Below are 22,887 nucleotides of genomic sequence, written 5' to 3'. Positions count from 1 at the left end.
CCTTTCAGGTCCTTAAGCCCAGGCTGCTTCCACCTCTAGGACTCTGCATTGCTGTGCCCTTTATTCTAGAAGTTCTTAAACTAAAATTATATGCAAAATTATGAGTGTGTGTATCTATGTATGTACATACAAATGCACATCATAAAAACTTACAAGTGATTTTGACATTATTTATAAGTCCCCTGAACATGAACTTTGGACCTCACTTTAAGAATCCCTTCCTTAAGGAATAAGCAAGCTTCCAGCTGCTATCAAAAAGCTCTAAAATAGAGTTTCCCTGGTGGCACAGTGGTTAAGAATCTGCCTGCCAATGCAGGGGACACAGGTTCTAGCCCTGGTCTGGGAAGATCCCACATGACGCAGATCAACTGGGCCCGTGAGCCACAACTACTGAGCCTGCGCGTCTGGAGCTTGCGCACCGCAACAAGAGAGGCTGCGACAGTGAGAAGCCCGCGCACCGTGATGAGGAGTGGCCCCCGCTCGCCACAACTAGAGAAAGCCCTCACACAGAAACGAAGACCCAACACAGCCAAAAATAAATAAATAAATTTTTTTTTTAAAAAGCTCTAAAATATATATTATCCAGAATTTTTGCATATAAAACATACATGAATTACACATGTCAATATCAACTATCTTCTATGTCACTGGAATGTTCTCCATTGCCCTTCCTCCCAAAGAAAGTTAGTTAAATTATTATTTTAACATGGTTTCCCTGACAAGGGGTTACTCTAGTGAAAAACATCCTGTCACTGTTCTGAAAACAGTGAGATCCTAGAACACGAATACTTCTGCCTCATACGAATGCCTGAGCATGCTGTTACCAAAAAAACAAAAAAAACACAAACCAAAAAAAATTGGATGATATTAGACAAACAGCTGTGTAGAAAGGAGAATGTAAAAATAAAAACTGCATGTTGGAGCATCAAAATAGTAACCATGTACAGTATATGACTGGTTTTAATCAGATGAAGATTGAAGCTATTACATTTCAAATCGAATGTTATAAATTAGTTCAAGAATGCAGCTGAGCTCTCATTTAATTAGAAATGTCCATCTTTAAATCATGAGGTACAGTAGCTGCCAATGAAGCAAAAGGGCAAAGGAAGGGAGAAATACTGTGTCCAGACCCTCCTGTTGTCAACTGTCTCCTACTCTGGCCAAACATCTGGGGTGGACTAGTCCTGATGTAATGAAGAACTTCATGTACTAGCTAATTTGAGATTTAATGTAATTGAACATAATTTTTTTGAAGACATTAAAATCATTATTCTGGTCTGGACAATTCTGAACTCTTCATTTTTGTGTGAAATGCATTTTCCCCCATGCTGAATTTTAACTCTTTCTTAGATGAAAAGTAAAGCAAATTTTGGGCCATGATTTCTCTGGGAAATAATCCATCCATTGTCAGGTTCATGTTAAAATGCAACACATGGAATGAGATACACCTTTGGAAACAAGTCTCATTTCATATTTCTAGCGCTTGATGGAGCTCAGCTAGAGTCCAAATCTACAACCCAAATGTTAGACATTTCCCTATTACCTAAAAGTGAGGCACCACCACAGAGGATTTCTGAGGTCATACAGAGAAGTTTGCAATCGTCCTAAGGTGGACTTTTCCCCAAAGGTTAAAGTCTCTGCATCTCATAATTAACTAGCTAGACAGTCCAGGCAAAAGGTCTTTCTTTTCTCCCAATTTGCTTAATTCAAAAACACCTCAAGTGACATAGCTCAAATTTTCCAAATTAAACTTGCCCATGGGGCTGAAATCAAGCATGTGACAGTTCAGTTCTAAAGAAAACCTTAAAGAGCGTTGTGCACAAGGAAAAAAGAAAAAAAAATCAGAGGAAAAAGGGGTAGGAGTTAACATTTAAGTGGGTTTTCAACCTCATCATTACTCCTGCTCAAGAAAATAGGACACAGATGGGTGAAACACACCATCGTCCTGCCCTGAAGAGTCTAAAGAACTCATTAGAGACTACTGCTGTCTCCTCATGGTCTATCGTGAATTTGTAAGGGTCACAATGGTTGATTTGCTGCATCCTACAGCATTTAGTGTTCCACAGCGTCATGGGGTAGAAAGTGGAAGGATGAGTCACAGCGACACACTGTGCCACTGCAACCCATGGAAGCTTACTGTTGATACAATTCTTCAAGGTTGACTTTTCCCAGGGAACTGAGGAGTGATTATATTGTCACAACCTGTTCTGACTTGTAAAAATGGTTTCCATTAAGGAATAACACACTACCCCAAACTTTCTCTTACTTCTGGCCACAGCTCCACACTCTTCCACTCCAACACCAGAGAGAGGGTAAATGGGAATCAGGTCCACTGCTCCCAGGCAAGGATGGATCCCCTCTTGAACCTCCATATCAATTGACTGGAAGGCCTCCAGGCAGGCAGCCAGAATGGAATTGCCTTAAAAAAAAAAAAAAAATCATTAAACTTTCAATCGCATCTAAAGAAGTAGCTATATTTATTATTGTCCCACCAGTTGTTTTTCTGTAATATGTAGAGAAGATTGTTTATCCATCCAAAATAAAGAAAAATGAAAGACCCAACATTTCCCCTCTCCCCACCTCCCAAGTGTCACAAAGTTTCACATTTCTTCTAACTCCTTACTCCCCAAAGTGGAGGAAGCATACAAAGTTTATCAGTCTTAAGAAACTTTGTATTGTATTTTTTTTACAATTGGTTACTTTAAATTTTTTCAATTTTATCAGATTAATCTGATAAAATTCCTTGTTATTTTCAGAATATTTTATGAATTTATAATAAAATATACACACAAACATAAATTTTAAAAGCATAAGTATTTTAGTTCTGCTCTTATAATTAGATTTTTCATTAAATTATTCTATCTAAATACATATTATAGACACATCAGAGTGTTATGTTATTACCATGAGTTTTTATTTGCAGTGCAGTATGACCATTTGGCAAGAGAGCTAAACAATAAGGAAGGTAATCGGTCCTACATCTGCTGGGAACTATCCATCAGCTCTTTGTTTTCCAAACAAATATACCTTTTGAAAAATCTGCTAAGTTGAAGTCAAGTTTATTTGAAAATATTTTAGGACTTCCCTGGTGGCGCAGTGGTAAAGAATCCGCCTGCCAATGCAGCGGACACAGGTTTGAGGCCTGGTCCGGGAAGATCCTACATGCCGTGGAGCAACTAAGCCCGTGAGCCACAGCTACTAAGCCTGTGCTCTAGAGCCCACGAGCCACAACTACTGAAGCCCGCACACCTAGAGCCGGTGCTCCCCAACAAGAGAAGCCACCACAATGAGAAGGCCACACACCACAACAAAGAGTAGCCCCCGCTCGCAGCAACTAGAGAAAACGCACACACAGCAACCAGGACCCAACGCAACCAAAAATTAATTAATTAATTAATTATTTTTAAAAAAGAAAATATTTTAAACCCTTTACCAAGCAATACTAAAATAATACAGGTTTTTGTTTAAACAATTATGAACCTTCAAATTCAAGTTGTCCCACTAAACCTTACAACAGAAGACTTGAAACCCATTTCATTTCACCCAGTGGACCAACTCAAGATGTCAGGCTCCCAACCCAAAACACAACTGCTTAGCATGTTTCATTCCATGTCAACTTATCAGTGAAATCAAGGCTGACTTCAACACTATTACTTCACAGGTTAAAACATGAAGATATTTTTCTTAACCACAAAGGATATGTGATCATCTTCAAGGAAAGAATGTTATTAAATATTGGACCCCCAAGGTTCATTTTAATGAAGAGGAAATGGGAAATGTTTGAGCGGTACATGTTCACAAAAATGATGAAATGCAGTTTTGAGGTAGACTCCCTATGTAATGGAGGGGAGTATCCAGATTAACACAGGCAATCAGTGATTAAAGGGCATTCAGGTGTACCTGAAGCTGACCCTTCGCCAAAAGACATATGTAAAAAAATAGAAACTGAAATCTTACCTAACTCAGCAACAGAAGCTGCTATTGTAATGACTGATCTGTTGTACCCTTGATCAGAAAATACGTTGAGCACTGATACCTCAGGATGTTTCTGTCCTATAAAGAAAGCAACACATAAATGCAAGAATTTTCTTCTGTGATGAAATCTTAATACTTTATTTCTTCTGATATAATTAAATAGAAAGTGTTTAAGAGAAAAATTCTAGGGGGTGACCTCTGAAGTGACACTGACTAATCATGAAATTTGTAGACAGTAACATCCACTTCTTACAGTGCTTCCTATACAAGCAGATGGCTCAGCTCAGATACGAGGCTTTGGTGTCTACGAGAGAACTTTTCTGGCACTTGCTTCTGAACTTGCCAAAGTTCTCTTAACTCAGTCTAAGACAGTAGCTCTTCTTTCAATCGCCAAATCATATCACTCTAAATTCTGTTCCTTATCAATCTCATCTTCTAGGCCTTGTCAATTTTTCCTTCCAAACCCAGAAATCAAAATCTAACATCTGGAAAAACTAGGATAGGCCAATTAGTGCCTGGAGCAGAGGTTTCTGGGATACAGGCACCTGCCTATTAGAAACTGTTCTGACTCCACCATCTCCTTTTCAAAGGACACCAACAGCCTTCAGATGTTAATGACTTCCAGCCTTCAGCAGCTTGTGACTCACTTGAATGTGTAACCTGAAGGAGAAAGCTGCCATACCCTTGTATGGCAACCACACATAACCCTCTAGTTATTTTTGAAGTTTACAAGCCTGGTTCAGCTCCTTAAAAGTTCCTCGTATGCCTACAAAAGCAAATTCAGAGTGAAGGACAAAAGTTTTCAGACGGTAATTAAAGCTTTCACTATGCCATTATATCTTTGTCGCCCTGTCCCCTGGCAGTTTAACAATTAATCTTTTCAGAGGAGAGGAAAAATAAGTTACCCGCAGCAACTACAGAGCTTACAGCAGCCCCGCACTATTAATTTTAATAACATGAAAAGATAAACTTATGTCACTCACTCATAGCCAAATGAGCATCTACAGAGACCTGCCCTGGTATAGGTCTAAAATTTATAATTCAGCTTTCTTTCCATAAGACCTTTTAGGTCATTTAAATGTTTTCACATTGCTTAATTGGTAAAAATATAGATGATATAGTTTTATTCCACTCACTTAAAAATAAATGCCTTTAAAGTATCTGTAAAACAGCAGGTCATTTTCTTAACTAGTGCTACCTTCCCTGCATTTTTAAAACTATGAAAGATGGGTAGCAACACGATCATACAACCTCTTTTTATGTATTTTTTTCAACATACTTAAGCTTTTAGAAGAAATGATTTGATTTGATTTTTTCTTTCTAAATCTTATTCTGAAAAGCTTTTATTCTCAGTTTCATATGATTCAATTGAATCAAATGCTGAAAGAATGAAACACTCTCTCCTGAAATTTCTTAAGCATGCATATAGAAAAAAAATTACTGTTGGCAGGAGGAGCTGTCAGTATGAACCTCAGCAGAAGTAAATTGTTTGGTATTTGTAATGCAGTGTAATAGCTATAATTCCGTTTGAGCTGCTGTCACTAATAAGCTGATAAAAACTGTGAGTTGAGACCCAGGCGTCCATCAGTGTGTGGCTTCCACAAATGTCTCTGCCCAGTCACTGAATCATGGAATATGTCTCTGCACATTCACCCAATCCCACTAGATGTACTATCTGACAATGAGGGGCCCAAGCTGGCTCTTACTGCAAAGAGAATGCAAAAGCACAGCTGCACACTGACTCCAGAGGAGCTTTCTTATTAGAAATTATCAGGAATTTTCACAGACACTTCCAGCTCCCTCAAAGTTGCAAGACAGTAACTTAAATGTGCTCAGCGTTAGCAACGGGCTGGGGGAAAACACTTCTCTCTCATGAAAAGCAATAACCAAATAAAAAATGACAATCAGAAATTAAAATCAACTGTCTCAAATGCTTTAGGGCTGTGACCCTAGCGTTCACCTGTTGCTGAAAAGCTGTTGATTTCAAATAACAAAGTTAAGTGATTGTAAGTCTGTAAATACACTATGTCCTGTGTATGTGTGAAAGTAAAAACAAATGTCTAGAACTGTATGTCATCACATGAACATTTTAACAAGGGTTAAAAAAAAAGAAAGAGTAGTATGTCTTATAGTAAATACTGGCCCAGGGAGTAAGGAGGCTTGAGTTTCAGTCTTCTGAATTGAATCGCAGAGTAATCATACACACATCACTTAAATGCAACTGCCTAAGAGTCTTTATGCATAGAAAATGGAGTAGAAATATTAATGCTGCAATGACAGCATGGGCTTTGATGGCAGGAGTGCTTTTGAAGAGGACTTGGTATTTGGTAAGTTTATTTTTTATTTAACCTGCTGAATAAAAAGCAGAATATACAATTATGCTCATTCTATTAATGATCACATAAATGGCCCATAAGGGAAACATTAAACCTTTATGTAAATATATCCTCCTCAGGAGCCTGCCAATATCCTGAATAATGTGCATTTCAGACACTCTCACCAATGTGAAGAAATATGCTGGGGATTGTATCCAGGCGTTTGGAGAAGAGCATATGTGCACATCTGAGTAAGTCGTCTATCTCAGTATCCTGGAGTCCTGCAGAAGCTGTAACAGCCCAAGAACAAGGGGGGAAATTCAGGAAGAAAGAAGAAGAGCGTTCTATAGACATTGTTAGCAGAGTACAAAAATTACTGTATTATCAAAACACTACATATTCACTTCAATTGCCTGTTGTTCCTACCATTTTTTTCCAGAAGAGCCGCTTTCGCTACATTCTCAACAATGTATTTTCTTCTGGCTTCTGAAATGTTTAATAAACAGACAGCCAAACGGAGCCCCAGTCTGGAAGAAGACATGGTAATTTTCTTCTAGAATAGGAGAAAAATAAGCCTTCATTTTGGTTTCTACAGTTCATTCATATTTTCATGTTCATTAAACTTTTTAAAAAAATCATAGCTTTTTGGAAACCAGGCAGTCATAATATGAATACTTCACTATTTCATTCCTCAGTAACACCTAAAGGATAAAATCCTCAGATTGACTCAACCAGGAAACCATGTATATGTGGTCATGCACATATGAACATATGAAGATAGCAACAACACTATAAAGTATCCATCAAGTTACTCAGTCTGAATTCTGTCCTGTGAAACTTCTTCATTAAAGTATGTTACTCCTTTTAAGAACTGTCTTCCACAGTTTAATCCTATTTTCAAAGAGGCATGATACTTTCGTTAAATGAGATTACTGGGGAAATGCAGAAAAGAGAAATGAGGCAGATTACTTAATATGCTGATTCTTACAAAAACTACTCTGACAGAGAGAAAGGGTGTCTCTACAGGCCATGCCATGGGCAGTATATGAACTAACAAAAGGGGCTCATTTGGGGGCTTTAAATGACAACTATATGACTAAATTTCTCTTGTACTTTGATCTCCATAGTCCCTATAACAGCTTAAAATCTTGTTTCACAGGACTCTGTACCTTGAACTGAAAGCTGACATGGACTACTCTGATATGTTACTCAATAATCAGCCAAAAATGTGACTGATTTTGTTGAAAATGGAATGATTCCACACAAGCTTTGGTGGTTGCTTTGATTCTCCTTAGTACTCTAGAATGGCATTTTCAACTAGTTATCTTTCTATACCCCGAATGATACTATGAACTAAAGAAATTTCAATATCTCAAAACAAAAAGAAAATAATTCCCCTTTTTAAGATCAGGCCATCCTATTTCCGCCTCTTTTAAATATAGCTAAAAGTGAATGTGGCCCTCATGAACTCGATCAGCAAATGTTTGATGAGGGTCATTTTGTGCCACATAATGTTCTCCGTGTGGGGATACTGCCGGGAATGATGTCCAACTCTGAGACACACGTTAAGCTCGTAAGTTTAAGCTAACATGCTGTGGTGCCATTAACAGTGCTCTCCATGCATAAATCCACTGGCTTCTGTTCACTAGGATTGTTCGTTGGCCTGATCACTTTAACCTAAGAGGGGATACAGGGCTTCATGGTTAGTTCAAGTTTTCATATCGTGACCATCATCTCATGATTGAAAATTCATAAAAAATACGGTCATTAGGATTTTGTAGACATTAATAACACTGTTGTAATAAAGCAGCTCAGACATCTCTCGTTTTTATGTAAACAAAAAATTGCTTTACACAAGGGGTGTGGGCGTCTTCTGGCTTTCATTTGTTTTCAGTGTGTTTATGTAGCTTAATTGTCTCATCAGGCACTTTCCCAACATAATTACGCTTTTTAACAAATGGTGTTTATGGCAACCCCTAACAGTGCAAAAGAAAGGATTAGTTTCATCCTCTCATTCCACATTTTTATTCCCTGTGGACAGCTAAATCACACAAAGATGGTGTTAGAAAAATCCACCTTCACTGCAAAAGCTGAAACTAGGGGCGATATCAAGCTTTTGGCAAGCTGTCAGTCTTGCTAGTAAAAAGGGGAAGTCTTTCTCTACCTCCGCCTCTAAGAATGTGACCCCGAGCAAGACCCCAAACACTTTGTGGTTTGAGGGAGTGTGATCCTAGGCCTCCCACCACTTCGATCACCTTTGGGATTACTTCCGGCGAGAGACCTAAAACCTGCCTCCCCCGGAGGAACCGGCTGGGCCCCTGAGGAGCTGAGCAGTTCGCAACGGCTCTGCCACATCACCTGTGTCCTGCGCACGCACCACCGCCGGCACTTTTAGGGCGGCAGAGGCTCGCCGAGGAGGCCGTAGTGCGAGGTCTGGGGCAGACACCGTCGCTGGGACCCCCTGCGCGGTCCCGCCCAGGTTCTGGTGTGGGGTGGCCCAGAGCCACGTGGGCCGAAGGGTAACCCGAGGGACTCGCTGAGGGCCCCGGGAGACTCTAGCAGAGGTATCAGCGTCCGCGGGCGGCGGGCCCCGGAGCGAAGGGCGGCCGGCGGCAGCGCTGCCCCAGGCCCGCCTCGAACCTGCGACGACGCTGGCTGCTCCGCGGTTTGGGGGACCCACCTGCTGGCGCGGAGGGCGACGGGGTAGGACGGCGCCAAACCAGAGTCGCCGCGCGTGACCGGCGCACAGCTTCCGTCGCTGGCCCCGCCTCCCGGGCGCCCGGGCGCGCTCCAGCCCCGCCGCCCGCCGGCTCGGCTCTGCAGCTCCTTCCCTGACCCCACCCGACCCCACAGGCCCCGACCGCCTGCCGGCGGCCCGGAGGGCTTAACGTTCTCTCTAGAAGTGCTTTCCCGCCCCACCTGCTTTAACCTGTAACTCTCCACAATTCTCTCGTAAATGAGTGACTTTTTAAAAGGGCATTAGAATCTAATGATGAGGTCATTACCCACTGATCCTACACCAGCAGGGGGCTCTTTTCTCCGGTTTACGCACAAACGCATCTTTAATAAATTCCCTTCTGAGAAATACTGCCCGCGAGCGATTTCGAATATGATCTGGACCCACCCCAAGACAAAAGCATATACCCATTTACTCTAAGTTACAGCGAGTAGGAACCAGGCATTAAGCATTTCCCTTTTTTTTAGGCCAGTGAACCTTGAGAATACATTTCTCTTCCAAAAAATCAGGACCTGCTTTTTTTTTTTTAATGTAACAAGGATTAAATGTCACCATTTTGATCCAATTTCGTTCCTGAAGTGAAATAATCACTAAATAACTACTTTGGCAGAATAAATTAATTTTTAAATCTATTTTTTATTTTCTAATTATACTTTTTAAACACAGATTTGAGGAAATTAACATTTATGTGGACATTTGGTTTCTAGCCTAATGTGGCATAAAAATAAGTAACATAATGAGTGTTAAAAAAAATCAGGTTCATGATGCTTCTCACATCATCATCATTGTACTTAGATGTCACAACAGTATTATGTGCGATTGTGTCAGATCCAGCCTTCTCCATCTCGGAGTGTTGGCAGGTAGGAGGGTTGTTGGCAAGAGGAGGGGTGTTAACCTCAGGATCCTGGATCCATTCCAAGGCTGGTAATTACATTCTGCCAGCCAGAATTCATCCCATAATTTTAATTGGATAAATCCTTTCTGGCCTAAGCTACTGCTATGCCTGTCAAACTGTTGCCACATTTCACCCCAGAGGTGTCTGTGTTTTAGTTGCAAGAATCAGTCCCTTTGAGGTTGGTTTATCAGTTTAAATCCTCAAAATGCTTTGGGACCCTAAGGAATTAAATATATATTTAGGGTTTTTTTCTATTGACTTTGCATAGAAATGCATAAAATAGATTTATACTCATGTTAATGCCTAAAAACCAATACCCATCTAATGTCAGCAGATAATTTTGAGAGCTGTTTAACCAGATCAACATCCCCAACTTTCTCTTCTTTCAAGAAATTTTATTGCCTATAGCTTTAACTTTCAATTTCCAAAAAGTTCTGCAGTATTCAAAGTTTCTTTCCATGGAAGACAATAGAACTGAAGCCCCTGTATTTCACCCTTCCAACAATCCTAAGATGAGATGACTTGCTAAAACGAAAGACAGAGTAGTAACATTACACCTAGTCTTATCATATCCCTCCAGAGAAAACAGTATGACACCTAGGGGCTTCATGGTTCTAGCTGTAGCACCTGCCAGGACTAAATCTTCCTCCCTGCATCTCCTAATCCTCTTTGTGAGAACCACTCTCTCTTCCAGGGCTGCCAGGGCATCAAGTAAGATAATGCTTCCAAAAGCATCAACACAGAGGAGTTACTCAGTAAACTTTAGTCCCTTCCTCCACTCTACTCATGTCAAACACAAATGGAGAGGAAACAGGGCCCCAGTGTTCTTTTGGAAGGGGGGCAGCATCTGCCCCTGCCTGAAGACTCTAAGCATATCTTTTTTTAAAAGACAAGGAGACAGATACCAGCAAGGCTGATGAGAAGTTTAGCAATGAGATTGGAAGTATTATTTTGATCTCTTCAAGAATGGAAAAGTACCCTTGGTGTTAGTTTAGCTCTATCACATGTAATCTTGCCCATTTCATGCTTTAAAAGAGATTATGTCACATTTACAATGTATGTATATCAAGCCTCTCATTTTTATTTAACTTAGCATGCTTTGGAGGGATTTTTTTCATACTTTTTGGGTGAATGTGTTATTCTGACTCCTCATTTCTCCTGCTAATAAATCCACATTCAGGGCATTAGTTCTTTTACTCATCATGGATCCTGTCCAGAAACAAATAAGTACTAGAAGAGAGAACAGCTAAAAGTCCCAGTGTCAGTTCCCTCAATGACGACTGCTTCCTAACACTCCCATAGCTTCCCTATGAGACAAAGAAGACACTTTCCTGTGCTCTTCATTTTCAGTTTTGCAAGCAGGGAGAACGTAGCTCTTGTAAAAGCCTTCCCTGGCCCGTCAGAGTCGAGGCGGGTAAAAGGGAGAGACTGTGCTGTAGTGTGGCTCCATAGTGTGGCTCTACTTGAATGCAGAGCCCAGTACTGCTTGAAGAAGCCAGGACTAGGGTGAGCGAGGGAGGCATTCAGCTTGGGCACAAAATGTAAGTGGGTGCCAAAAAATTCGGTAATGCAATATTGTAAGAAGTCAAAATTGAGACAAAATAAGAAATCAGTGCTAAACAAAACATCAGAATTTTAAGTGAAGCAGGATCCTACCCTGCACTTGCTGACTCACTCACACTCACCTCACCCTGATCCCTGCCCTGGGGTTGTGTTCCCCTTCATGCCAGCCTGTTTCTGATTTGTAGGGTTGAGCGGAAACTGCACCACTCTGCCTCGCCTGCATCCTCTCTTCTGGCCCCCCAAATGGGCAACAAAAACAAATATATCAAAGGTAGAAATTTCCAGGCCAGCGGATACATATAATTTACAGTTTGTTCAAGAGTTTCATATATAGGAGACTCGGCCAACTTATCACAAAAGAAGGCAAGCCCTTATTAGAACAGGCAAACGAATCAACTTTACTAACTTAATCCATTTCACTACCTACTTACCTGATGCATTTCAGAATACGGTAATTAGAAAGCTGCCTACTGTGCTGTGGAATTTTGAAATACTGTTTTAAAGAACATTTTAATTAATACAATGAATCTTTTTTCTCTTTTCATATTCTAGCATTTATCTGTGTTCAGGGAAATATGAGTAGAGAATTTCCCTTAGAAAGACAGAAGTGTAGGGAATTCCATGGTGGTCCAGTGGTTAGGACACCAAGCTTCCACTGCAGGGGGCACAGGTTCTATTCCTGTTGGGGGTGGGGGGGAAGGGGTTAAGACCCCAAGCTGGGCAGCACAGCCAAAAAAAAAAAAAAAGAAAAAAAAAGACAGAAGTCTAATTCCTTGTGCAATTTTTCTAAGATTACACTTTCACCATATTTTTACACTATGTCAGATTTCATTCTGCCTTCTTCCCTCCTCATGGAACCTGAGAAGATTTTGTTTCTTCTTCCATATAAATGTGGTCTGATAAATGAAGAATTAAAAAAGAGGGACTTTAGTTGTCATTCTAGGACAAGTTAAGTGCAGAAGTGGTTTTAATTGCTTCTGAGTAATAAATTATTTGAATCATGTGACATTATGAAATATGTGTTCTATTAGTCATTTTCTAAAATAGAAAATTGCTGCCTTATTTAGTTTGGAATGGAGGAAGCTATGCTAGTCATTTATTTTAAATGAAGAAAAGGAGTTTGATATCCAAAGAAGTTACAGCAACTAACAGAAATAACACCATTGCCCTTACATCTTTAATTATGGGAAATGGATCTCTAGCCACTTTTGTCTTAATGAAGGGGCAAAAAACAGCAAAATTCCCAGAATTAAGAAGTTTTCTTCTTAATATTTGGGAAATGTCTTTCCCTTTACACAATATGGGTTGGATTCTTCCTCTCTAGTTAGCTGATCTCTTTATTTTTCTTTATCATGAAAAACCAGTAGAGTACAATGTAAGCATAGTTATTAGCTTAAAATTGGAATCACTGGTTATGCATTCATTCTATTCCTTCACAGCCGGAATATCTCATGTAACTGGGCAAAAAAGTAAGTCTATGATCCATTCACCCCTTAATTCATTCCTTTCCTTTACCGCCTTCCCTGTGGTCATTCCATTGTGCATTCCTTTATTATGGAGGCTAGGTGTTGAATGGAATGAAGTGTCTCCCAGAGCCTCTCTCCAAAGCTGTTTTTTGTTTTTTTTATACCTATTAGTTTTATTGCAGATGAAGAGCAACCCCTAAAATAGACTGAGTTTTTGCTGAAAATGTGTCTTAATTTATGGGACTACATTAAGATTATTTCTAAAACTATTATAATTCACAAAATGTATTTATTATTTCCAGAAAAATGCTGAGAATGTTTAGAAACGCTGTCCCCTAAGTAACATGAATTTTTGTTACATTATGAGGTTTAATCAATAAATATTTACTTAAGAATTCCAACCAGGGCTTCCCTGGTGGCACAGTGGTTAAGAATCTGCCTACTATGCAGGCGACACGGGTTTGAGCCCTGGGCCAGGAAGATCCCACACGCCACGGAGCAACTAAGCCCGTGACCCACAACTACTGAGCCTGCGCTCTAGAGCCTGCGAGCCACAACTACTGAGCCCACGTGCCACAACTACTGAAGCCTGCGTGCCTAGAGCCCGTGCTCCGCAACAAGAGAAGCCACCACGAGAAGCCCGCGCACCGCAACGAAGAGTAGCCCCCGCTCGCCGCAGCTAGAGAAAAGCCCGTGCACAACAACGAAGACCCAATGCAGCAAAAAAAAAAAAAAAAAAAAATCCAACCGGGGGTGATGACTGCCAACTTTTATTAAGAAAAATGACACATCTTGTGACAGTCCAGTAGTGTCCAGTCACACTCTGTGCATTTGTAGGCACTTCTGTGCTACTGTTGTTTAATGTCCTATGTATGTATATCTAAGTGAATATCAACTCTTACTGACACCAAGAGGGTAATCTCCCGTATGCACTGGAATCAGAGACCCTGAACAGAAGCATCCTGTGATGTCTGCATGCCCTAATTCCCACGTGTCATCCCTTGCTTTGAAAAGGACCCCTTCTGGAGAGAACCAGTTCTCCTGCTCTTGGGCAGATCTACAAGGTCTGTCTCTGTAGGACATTCAAACTGAAGGTTCGAATTAAGGTTTTCCTGCTGATCTGTTTGTCTTTTACTGTATATCTCAGTGTTTGAAGGGATTTAACTTTTAAAAATTGTGTCTTTTCACTACATTTAAGTAGAAAATGTCTAATTTCATAGGAAGAAGTAGAGGCCCGCGTACCACAAAATAAATAAATAAATAAATAAATTTTTAAAAAGACCGCAATACATTTTTGAAGTAATTATTCAAATTATAAAACATATGTTAAACTACTCCAATCTAATTAGATTATCTAAAACTTATTGATAAAAGCACAAATAATAAGCACTCTCAAAACACAAGCACTGTGGAAAATCCACACTGCCTTTTTTAAATTTATGTATTTTATTTATTTATTTTAGGCAGCGTTGGGTCTTCATTGCTGTGCGCAGGCTTTCTCTAGTTGAGGCGAGCGGCCGCTACTCTTCGTTGCGGTGCGCGGGCTTCTCACTGCGGTGGCTTCTCTTGTTGCAGAGCACGGGCTCTAGGCACGTGGGCTCAGTAGTTGTGGCTCCCGGGCTCTAGAGCGCAGGCTCAGTAGTTGTGGTGCACGGGCTTAATTGCTCCGCGGCATGTGGAATCTTCCCGGACCAGGGCTTGAACCTGTGTCCCCTGCATTGGCAGGCAGATTCTTAACCACTGCACCACCAGGGAAGTCCCACACTGCTTTTTAAATTATTGGATTGGTTTTAATAGTAATTTCTGTGGAGGAAAATAAATATGAATGGATATTCAAATCTGAAATGATCCATCAAGGGTTTTAATTAATACTTGTGGAAATGTGGTACAGAAACCAGATGGATAAAGATTTGGGGGAAGGAGAAAAAAGGATTCAAGAAGATGCAATCAAATAGAGTACACAATTATAGTCAGACAACAGGCAAGTATAAAAGCGGCTTGGTTACTGTATCATTAACCAGTTCAGAAGACTGTAATACAGCCCTGCCCTTCTCAGTGCCTCTGTCACTTTTGACATCAGTGTTTTCATTTCTGTATTTGGGGCAAAAGGATGGCAGTGTTCCTCATAGGAGATTTTTGTATTTTATTTAGATATGGGGCCCATTTTTCTTTGTTGCACTCCCCATCCAATTTTTTTTCTTTTATTTCATGTTATGCCATTTGATCAATGGGCTTAAATTCTGAATGACAACAGAACTGGTCTCTAGCAGCGGTCTCAGCTACCCATATTTTAAAGCTGAATTTATATTACAAGTGTTAAAATATTAAACGAAAAATATGTAATGAAAATACATTTTGTAAATCAAATATCCACTTGATTGCTACTAATTTACTCAAGTAAAATTCAAACAATTCTTAATCTTTGAGTTTTCTTCATTTATCAATGTAAGACATAAAAGACCCCATGTTTTTTACGGCAACATGGATGGACCTAGAGATTATCATACTAATTGAAGTAAGTCAGACAGAGAAAGACAAATATCATATGATATCATTATATGTGGAATCTAAAAAAAATGGTACAAATAAACTTATTTACAGAACAGAAACAGACTCACAGACATAGAAAACAAATTTATGGCTACCAAAGGGAAAAGGTGGGGGGAGGGATAAATTAGGAATTTGGGAGGAACATATACACACTACTATATATAAAATAGATAAACAACAAGGACCTACTGTATAGCACAGGGAACTATACTCAATAGTTTGTAATAACCTATATGGGAAAAGAATCTGAAAAAGAATATACATATATATTCTTTTGTATATATTTTAAACATGTATAAAAAAACTGAATCACTTTGCTGTACACCTGAAACTAACAAAACATTGTAAATCAACTATAGTTTAATGAAAAAAATAAATTTAGGGGGCTTCCCTGGTGGTGCAGTGGTTGAGAGTCCGCCTGCCGATGCAGGGGACGCGGGTTCGTGCCCCGGTCCGGGAAGATCCCACGTGCCGCAGAGTGGCTGGGCCCGTGAGCCATGGCCGCTGAGCCTGCGCGTCCGGAGCCTGTGCTCCGCAACGGGAGAGGCCACAACAGTGAGAGGCCCGCGTACCACAAAATAAATAAATAAATAAATAAATTTTTAAAAAGACCGCAATACATTTTTGAAGTAATTATTCAAATTATAAAACATATGTTAAACTACTCCAATCTAATTAGATTATCTAAAACTTATTGATAAAAGCACAAATAATAGAGAAGGTTGTGTGTGGAAAAGATATTTTAAAAATTTATCCTGGGTCAACCTAAAGTAGTTACTGATATAGGAATAAACGAATCAGAAGACTGTATATTCTGTAAGACAGCTTGATCTTCTCAAGTATGTCCAGCCTTAAAATAAACACCAAATATATTAATAGGAATATATTATATTTTGTTCATTATAATGAAAGTAAATATCTGTGATAATACAAATTTTGTGTATGAAAAAAGATATTTTCTTCATAGATATTGTGATTTTTATTGATGGTTATAATATAAATTAAAGAATATACAGTGTTTAATATTTCTAATGGATTGGCTTTATAATTATAAAACATAGTTTTAAAGCTAAAAGGAAACCTGAAATATATCTCATCAAACACTCTAAGGGTGTGAAACTAAAAAGTTTAAGTGATTGCCACATGTCTAATATCACTCTTTTGTTTTAAAAAATCAATGCCTGGAGGTGGAATCCAAGGCCCTTCTCAGTGGGGCCCCATCTGCTTTTTCTCCTTTCCTTTTCCTAACCCTCCTCCTCAGTCTAATCTCATACTGCAACAGCATACTGCTCACCCAACACAATTTAAACTACTATATGTCTCTGGCTTTGCTTGTGCTTTGCTCAAAATTTTATTCTATGACCACCCTCCACCCACCTAATAAACAATCTCCACCTGTATGACGCCTTCCTGAATTCTGTCCTCTTCTCCAAAATTCATCATACTCTTCTGTGTTCTCAGAACATCTTACCACTGAAACACTGATCACATATTATTGTTATTTCATAAGTGTCTCTTTTCCCTGTTAGGCTGAACAGGAATAAAGTAGTTCTTGTCTTTTTAATCCCTAGAGTTTAGTCCAGTCTTGAATCATAGACACTTTATAAAAATTTGTAGAAGAGATGAACTAATGGACTGATGGGTAGATAAGTATACACATAAGTGAATAAATGCATGAACTAATTAATGAATGAACAGACAAACCAACAAAGGAGTGAACAGATAGGTCAAGTTTTTTGATCTTCGCACTATTGATATTTAGGGGAGGATAATTCTTTGTTGTGGAGGCTGTCATGTGCACTGTAGGATATTTAGCAGCATATCTGGCCTCTCACCACTAGATGCCAGTAGCAGCAACCTCCCCCCGCCCAAATTGTGACCATCAAAAATGCCTCCAGCCATTGCCAAATTTCCCCAGGGGTAAAACTGCCCTTGGTTAGGAACAGCAGGAATAGACGGAATGATGGCTGGAGGCAGCAATTCAGGTGGAGGGCAGAGATTAGAACTCTGGTCTCTGTTTCAGTCCGGTACTTTTCATATTAACACTTAGTGAGATCCAAGTTCAATTCTCAGTCTTCTCACGATATATTCTTAAAACTTGAGATCAATAACAGAGTTAATAGAAGTATAATTTATGGGATAAATTATTAGAAAGCAACATTAGGAGTAAAGGCATGCCTTCCTTATATCAACGAATCTGGTTTACACTGCTTTTTTAAAAATAGCATTTATCTATACTGTATGCTATTAAATGCTACTTATTTGGTCCTGCCTAAAAATTGCACCTAGAAGGCATATGGTTTTTAAAATTTTTCTAAATGCCACTTTATAGCACCATCTTGTGGATTTTAGAGGAATTCACTGATTTCAGTTTAAAATGTCTAGCTATTTCTCCAAAAAGGACGAAAAGAGAATAGAGAAACTTAAAAAATTAGGACATTCTTTGCTTATTGAAATGTTCTACCAAACTCTGAATTAGAGACTTAGTGTAAGTTTGACTTTGACTTTGGTATTTGGCCAACATTTCTATTTGGCTTCAACTACAGCCTGCCCTTTGGCTTTTGGAAAGTCAAATAGCTACATACCTACATTGTCATCATCATATCTGCATCTGTACAGTCAGCAAAGGAGGGCATAATGCCAACAATGAAGGATATTCTAATGCACTGGTTAATATTTGAATATTCACTTTGAATGCACAGCTATAACTTGGAATTAAAAGCTCCTTGTGTGCTGGAAGTATTGGAAGAGCAAAGTGTTGCAAAATTAAGGAAGATTGTGAAAGCTGATGATCTTATATAGAAGAAAAAGAACTTCTAAGTTTTTAAATTGAGAAATAGGGAAATAGATTGATAATAATACAGATATTTGTTTCTGTACCATGATATCAAACTTTTAAATTTGTTTACCAAGATTTTTTTATTGTAAAAGGGTAATTGCAATTACATTTCACATTTCTTCTTATATCAAAGAAGTTTATTCTATGATGATATCTAGCTTCAGCCTCTGAAAATTGTTGAGATAATACTAAGCTATTTGGCCTAAATATGTATTTATATGCCTCTATTCTAAATCTAAAAGGAGAGTAAAATTGAAAGATGATGATGCAAAACACAATAGACTTGAAGTTTCTTCCTCTTTTTCAAACATCTGAATTTTTCCTTTCTGACTTGAAAGAAAATATTCAAGCATAAACTGTCAGGATCATCAAATTCTCAGGGCAGTGCTGGGAACCTACATGGGACTACTGATATGGAAAAGGCACTTCTACTAGCAGATGTAATTAAAATCTAATTTTATAGACAAAATGTTTAATTGGTTATAATTCTTATTTGTTTTTCCCATCCCAATATACAATCTTCTTCTCTTCTCCATGAGATAAACTTAGCATAGCCATACACTAAAAGATTTTGTTCCTTGATCATATCCTTTGTTCATCTCTTCAAATGGAAGAATTGACAGTGGGGTTCAGTCCAGGGCAATTGGATATCCAAGCTCCTTTCTTCCTAAGATAAGTTACTATTACATTGGGAAATGGGAGAAGGCAAGGGTGTTAAAAAGAGAAGAAATCTTCCTGCAGGAAACTTCACATAATTGTTTTGACCCCAAAGTAATTATTTATGGTACAGGACAGTGGACTACTTTGCCTGCCTGTGTGGCTTAAAATAGAGCCCCAGCAGGTGGATCAGGAAGTGAAATCTAACAACCACAATGACAATAATTGCAATGGCATTTAGCTCTCTTTAACCCACATTATCTCTGTAAGAAGTCAGTTAATGCTATGAATAACACATTTCTGGCTTTGAGTAGATACCAAGATTAGTCAATATTGCGTAGTGGAACAAACTGCAGACCATAGATCAAGAAGCCGTATTTTTTTTTTTTTTTTTTTCTTTTTTTGTTTGTTATGCGTGCCTCTCACTCTTGTGTCCTCTCCCGTTGCGGAGCACAGGCTCCGGACGCGCAGGCTCAGCGGCCATGGCTCACGGGCCCAGCTGCTCCGCGGCATGTGGGATCTTCCCGGACCGGGGCACGAACCCGTGTCCCCTGCATTGGCAGGCAGACTCTCAACCACTGCGCCACCAGGGAAGCCCCAAGAAGCCGTATTTTTATTCCAGCCTGTCACCAAGTGTGTAACATTGGAAAAATGACTCAGGCTCTCTGCACCTCAGTTTCCATATCTGTAAAATGAGGGAGCTGGACGAGGTATTCTGTAATGTCATTTCCAGCTTAATAGGTTAAGATTCTATGAATTGTCCTATTGGGTAGGAGCATAGCCCCACCTCCATATTCTCTTTTTGGGAGTGGTACCAAGGGATGATTTGAATAGTGTTGCCCTGCATAGTTTAGGGATCTAATAAGACCATCTCTAACTTCTCTTCCTAGTTATCAAAGGTAGAAGATGTTGTTTTTAAACTTAATACCATTTATTTTCCATATATAACACATCTCTGCAGAAAGAGTTCATTTTACTTGTAAATATTTTCTTCAAATTTCAGAGGATAGCGCCTACTTCTAACTATTCAAAAATCTAGGTTTCAATTTTCTGAACCTTTCTATAAATCATATATCTTTAAACAATCTTTTCCTGAAGAGGGCCTGCAGAATATATATTCCTTGAGATGCTAAGTTTTCCACAAACAAAATAAGTTTGGATCTCACCACATGGTATATTGTTTTCTTGGATATTAACAATGGCCATTATAATTTTAATGATTATGAAATCCACTTTTATCTTTATTTTTTGACTGTTTTTGTTTTGGTTTAGTTTATTTTGGTTTGGTTAATCTGGCAGAACTTTTCGGGGGTGGTGGGGGGAGCTATCGTTTTGGGAAATGGTTTTATCTTTCTAAACCTATTTCAGCCTGATCTGACACAGAAGCCATTCCTGGAGATGTGATGCTTCTGGATAGGTTTTCCAGCTCCCTTGTTTTTATGGTATTTAATTATTTCTTCCTAGAAACAAATAAGAACCTCTGAACTTTCTCTTTAACATGAGGATGACCACTTAGTGGATACATGTACTACCTTATTCCAATATTTAGGTACTCTCAAAGATTCAGGTATCTCCTGTTTTCATACTGAAACTATCATTGTAGGTAATTCAAAGGTAAACTAAGAACACGAGACAAATTGGGTGGGTTCCTTTGTGATACCTTGTTCAAACATGGCTTTGGTAATGAAAGTCCATGTTCAATATTCACCGGAATAAAAAGTACTTGAGTGTGAGAATTTTTAAAAAATATACACACACACACAGAGAAAAGAGTTATATATTTACAAGAAATGAGAAGATCAGTTAAGGATTTGGAACCTGCTGCAATAAGATAAGAAAGGGATAACATTTCTACTTAATGCTAATCTCTTACTTTACACTAAAGCCTCACCTACTGAAATATATACTAACTTCATAAAACCAGAATTCTGACCTGTCTTATGTTGAATATTAGCCAACAGTTGTAGCAAAGGTGATGAGTCAGTTAATCTCAAACTTAGGCATGGTTTTAAATTTAACCTATAGATACATGAGGCAGTAGTATTGTGTAGTGTTGAGGCAACCAACATTATTTATTGGCATTGTACATGATATATTATCAAATATTCTAATTAAAATAATCAGTCAAAATATTTTTGGTAAATGAATTTCATACCATTTCTATATCTTTATTAATGCCATAATACGGACCCATATATTTTAGTATTTTATGGCATTTACTGATAACAACGTTGTTTCTATTTAATATTTAAAGAAAAGATTTTCATGTTTTTCTCTTACAGTTATCTTATACACATTCATGTTATTTTTATCTTATTTAAAAATTAAGCACATTTAAATTACTAATCTACTTATAATTTTAAATGAGAAATGTTTTTTAAAAAAGCAACAGGAATTAGAGTGCCCAAAATATTGAAAACATAATCCCTTTAAAAATATCCACCATCCCTCTCCTCTTTCTCTAATTCAAACTAGTTAGTTTCCTTTGAAGATGTCTTTTGCCAACGTTTCTGCAAACTATTTTTGTTTGAAAATTTCAGGGTGGAATAGTTTTTCAGATGAAGAAAACTGTATTTGCAATTACAGCTTATAAAGTAAAGAAAACCATAAACTCCCTTTGGCATCAATTTGACTCAAGGTCAAAATTAGATTTCCTCTTCCTATAATATTTGAATTATAAACCTATCTTCTTGTAAGTAGATTTGAGGGATCAGCTGGAAAATGAATACTAGAGTTAAGGTACTGTTTGAAGGGAACAGCTCACTTAATTTCGACCTTGTTCTGTTACAGTAATGATTTTTCAGTTTTAGTACTGATGCCATTGTATATTTTCTTAATTCAATAACAAGACTGGCTTTTAAAATTTCAGGTTAATACTATTAAAGATTGGAGTCATTTCTTTTCATGTCACACTGGATGGTGATAGCGTTGGTAACAGTTGCAAAGAAAGGTGTTGGGGCCTACTGTGTAACAGAATTATTTATTAAGTGCTATGAGAAAATGAAAAGGTACTTGTGGAGAGATAATTCCTGCCCCAAGGACTCTGTAACATATAGCTGGGTTTTTCTTTTAACTTTTATGTCAAACATTTTCAAATCAATCTTAGTGAAAATATCCTTTGAATAGGAAAAAAATCACCTCATTTTCCTCTCATCATCTCTTATCTGAATGCATCACATCACTTATGATGGTGCCTAAAGATAAATTGAGAATTCAAACTCATTCAACTTAATTACTTAATATATATTAGACTGTTTATTTATGAAGTCACAAATCACTGACCTGAAAAGACCTGAAAAACCCCCCTGAAGAGGCAGGGATATACATGTGTCACTTGTTAAGGAATTAGATTTTAAGATAAATGGAAAACCACTAAAGGGTTTGCTATTGTCTGAATGTTTGTGTCCCCTCAAAATTCATATGTTGAAAACATAATGCCCAAGCTAATGGTATTAGGAGGTGGGGCCTTTCAGATGTGACCAGGTCATGAGGGTGGAGGCCTCACACATAGGATTCGGGCCTTTATAAAAGGATACAGAGAGAAATCTTCAGTCTGCAACCTGGAAGAGGAACCTTCGCTAGAACCCAAACACAAAGGCACTCTGATGTCAGACTTCCAGCTTCCAGAACTGTGAGAAATAAATTTCTGTTCTTTATAAGCTACCCACTCTGTGGTATTTTGTTATAGCAGCCTCAGTGGCCTAAGTCTGAGTCCAGCACCTGATGATAGGCCCCACCTAAGTCTTTTCTGCAGATGGCCAACAGCAGGTGGGTTATCAAGGTTACCTTGGTTATTTGGTTACCTTTCCAATAATCTCCTTGACTTCCTCAGCCCTTGTCCAAGTAAGTGCAAAGATGTGCTGAGGATGACTTGGACTTTGTGTAAAATA

General features: G+C 38.6%; 1 protein-coding gene across 8 annotated transcripts in view; it reads right to left on the bottom strand.

Annotated features, from left to right (window-relative positions):
• Window positions 1-22,887, bottom strand: part of FTCDNL1 (formiminotransferase cyclodeaminase N-terminal like) — a 93,658-nt gene that overhangs the window by 39,119 nt on the left and 31,652 nt on the right. For 4 of the 8 annotated variants that reach the window (XR_003436756.1, XM_027124878.1, XM_027124912.1 and 1 more), the window contains exons 2-5: window positions 6,717-6,843; window positions 6,476-6,580; window positions 3,958-4,053; window positions 2,267-2,419 (exon numbers count right to left, since the gene is read on the bottom strand). Coding sequence is in view for 6 of the 8 variants with exons in the window: in XM_027124878.1 (XP_026980679.1) it covers window positions 2,267-2,419; window positions 3,958-4,053; window positions 6,476-6,580; window positions 6,717-6,831 (469 nt within the window). In the remaining 2 variants the exon portion in view is untranslated. Of the gene's footprint in view, window positions 1-2,266; window positions 2,420-3,957; window positions 4,054-6,475; window positions 6,581-6,716; window positions 6,844-8,970; window positions 9,050-22,887 lie in introns of those variants that run through there. The other 4 variants (XR_003436757.1, XM_027124902.1, XM_027124893.1 and 1 more) reach the window with 3 other exon arrangements.

This window comes from Aethalodelphis obliquidens, unplaced genomic scaffold (assembly GCF_003676395.1).
Source record: "Aethalodelphis obliquidens isolate GAN/ISIS:26980383/991018 unplaced genomic scaffold, ASM367639v1 scaffold2, whole genome shotgun sequence".
Classification (NCBI taxonomy): Eukaryota; Metazoa; Chordata; class Mammalia; order Artiodactyla; family Delphinidae; genus Aethalodelphis; species Aethalodelphis obliquidens.
Note: the sequence above shows the minus strand (reverse complement) of the source record. Positions and strands in the feature narration are given on the sequence as shown.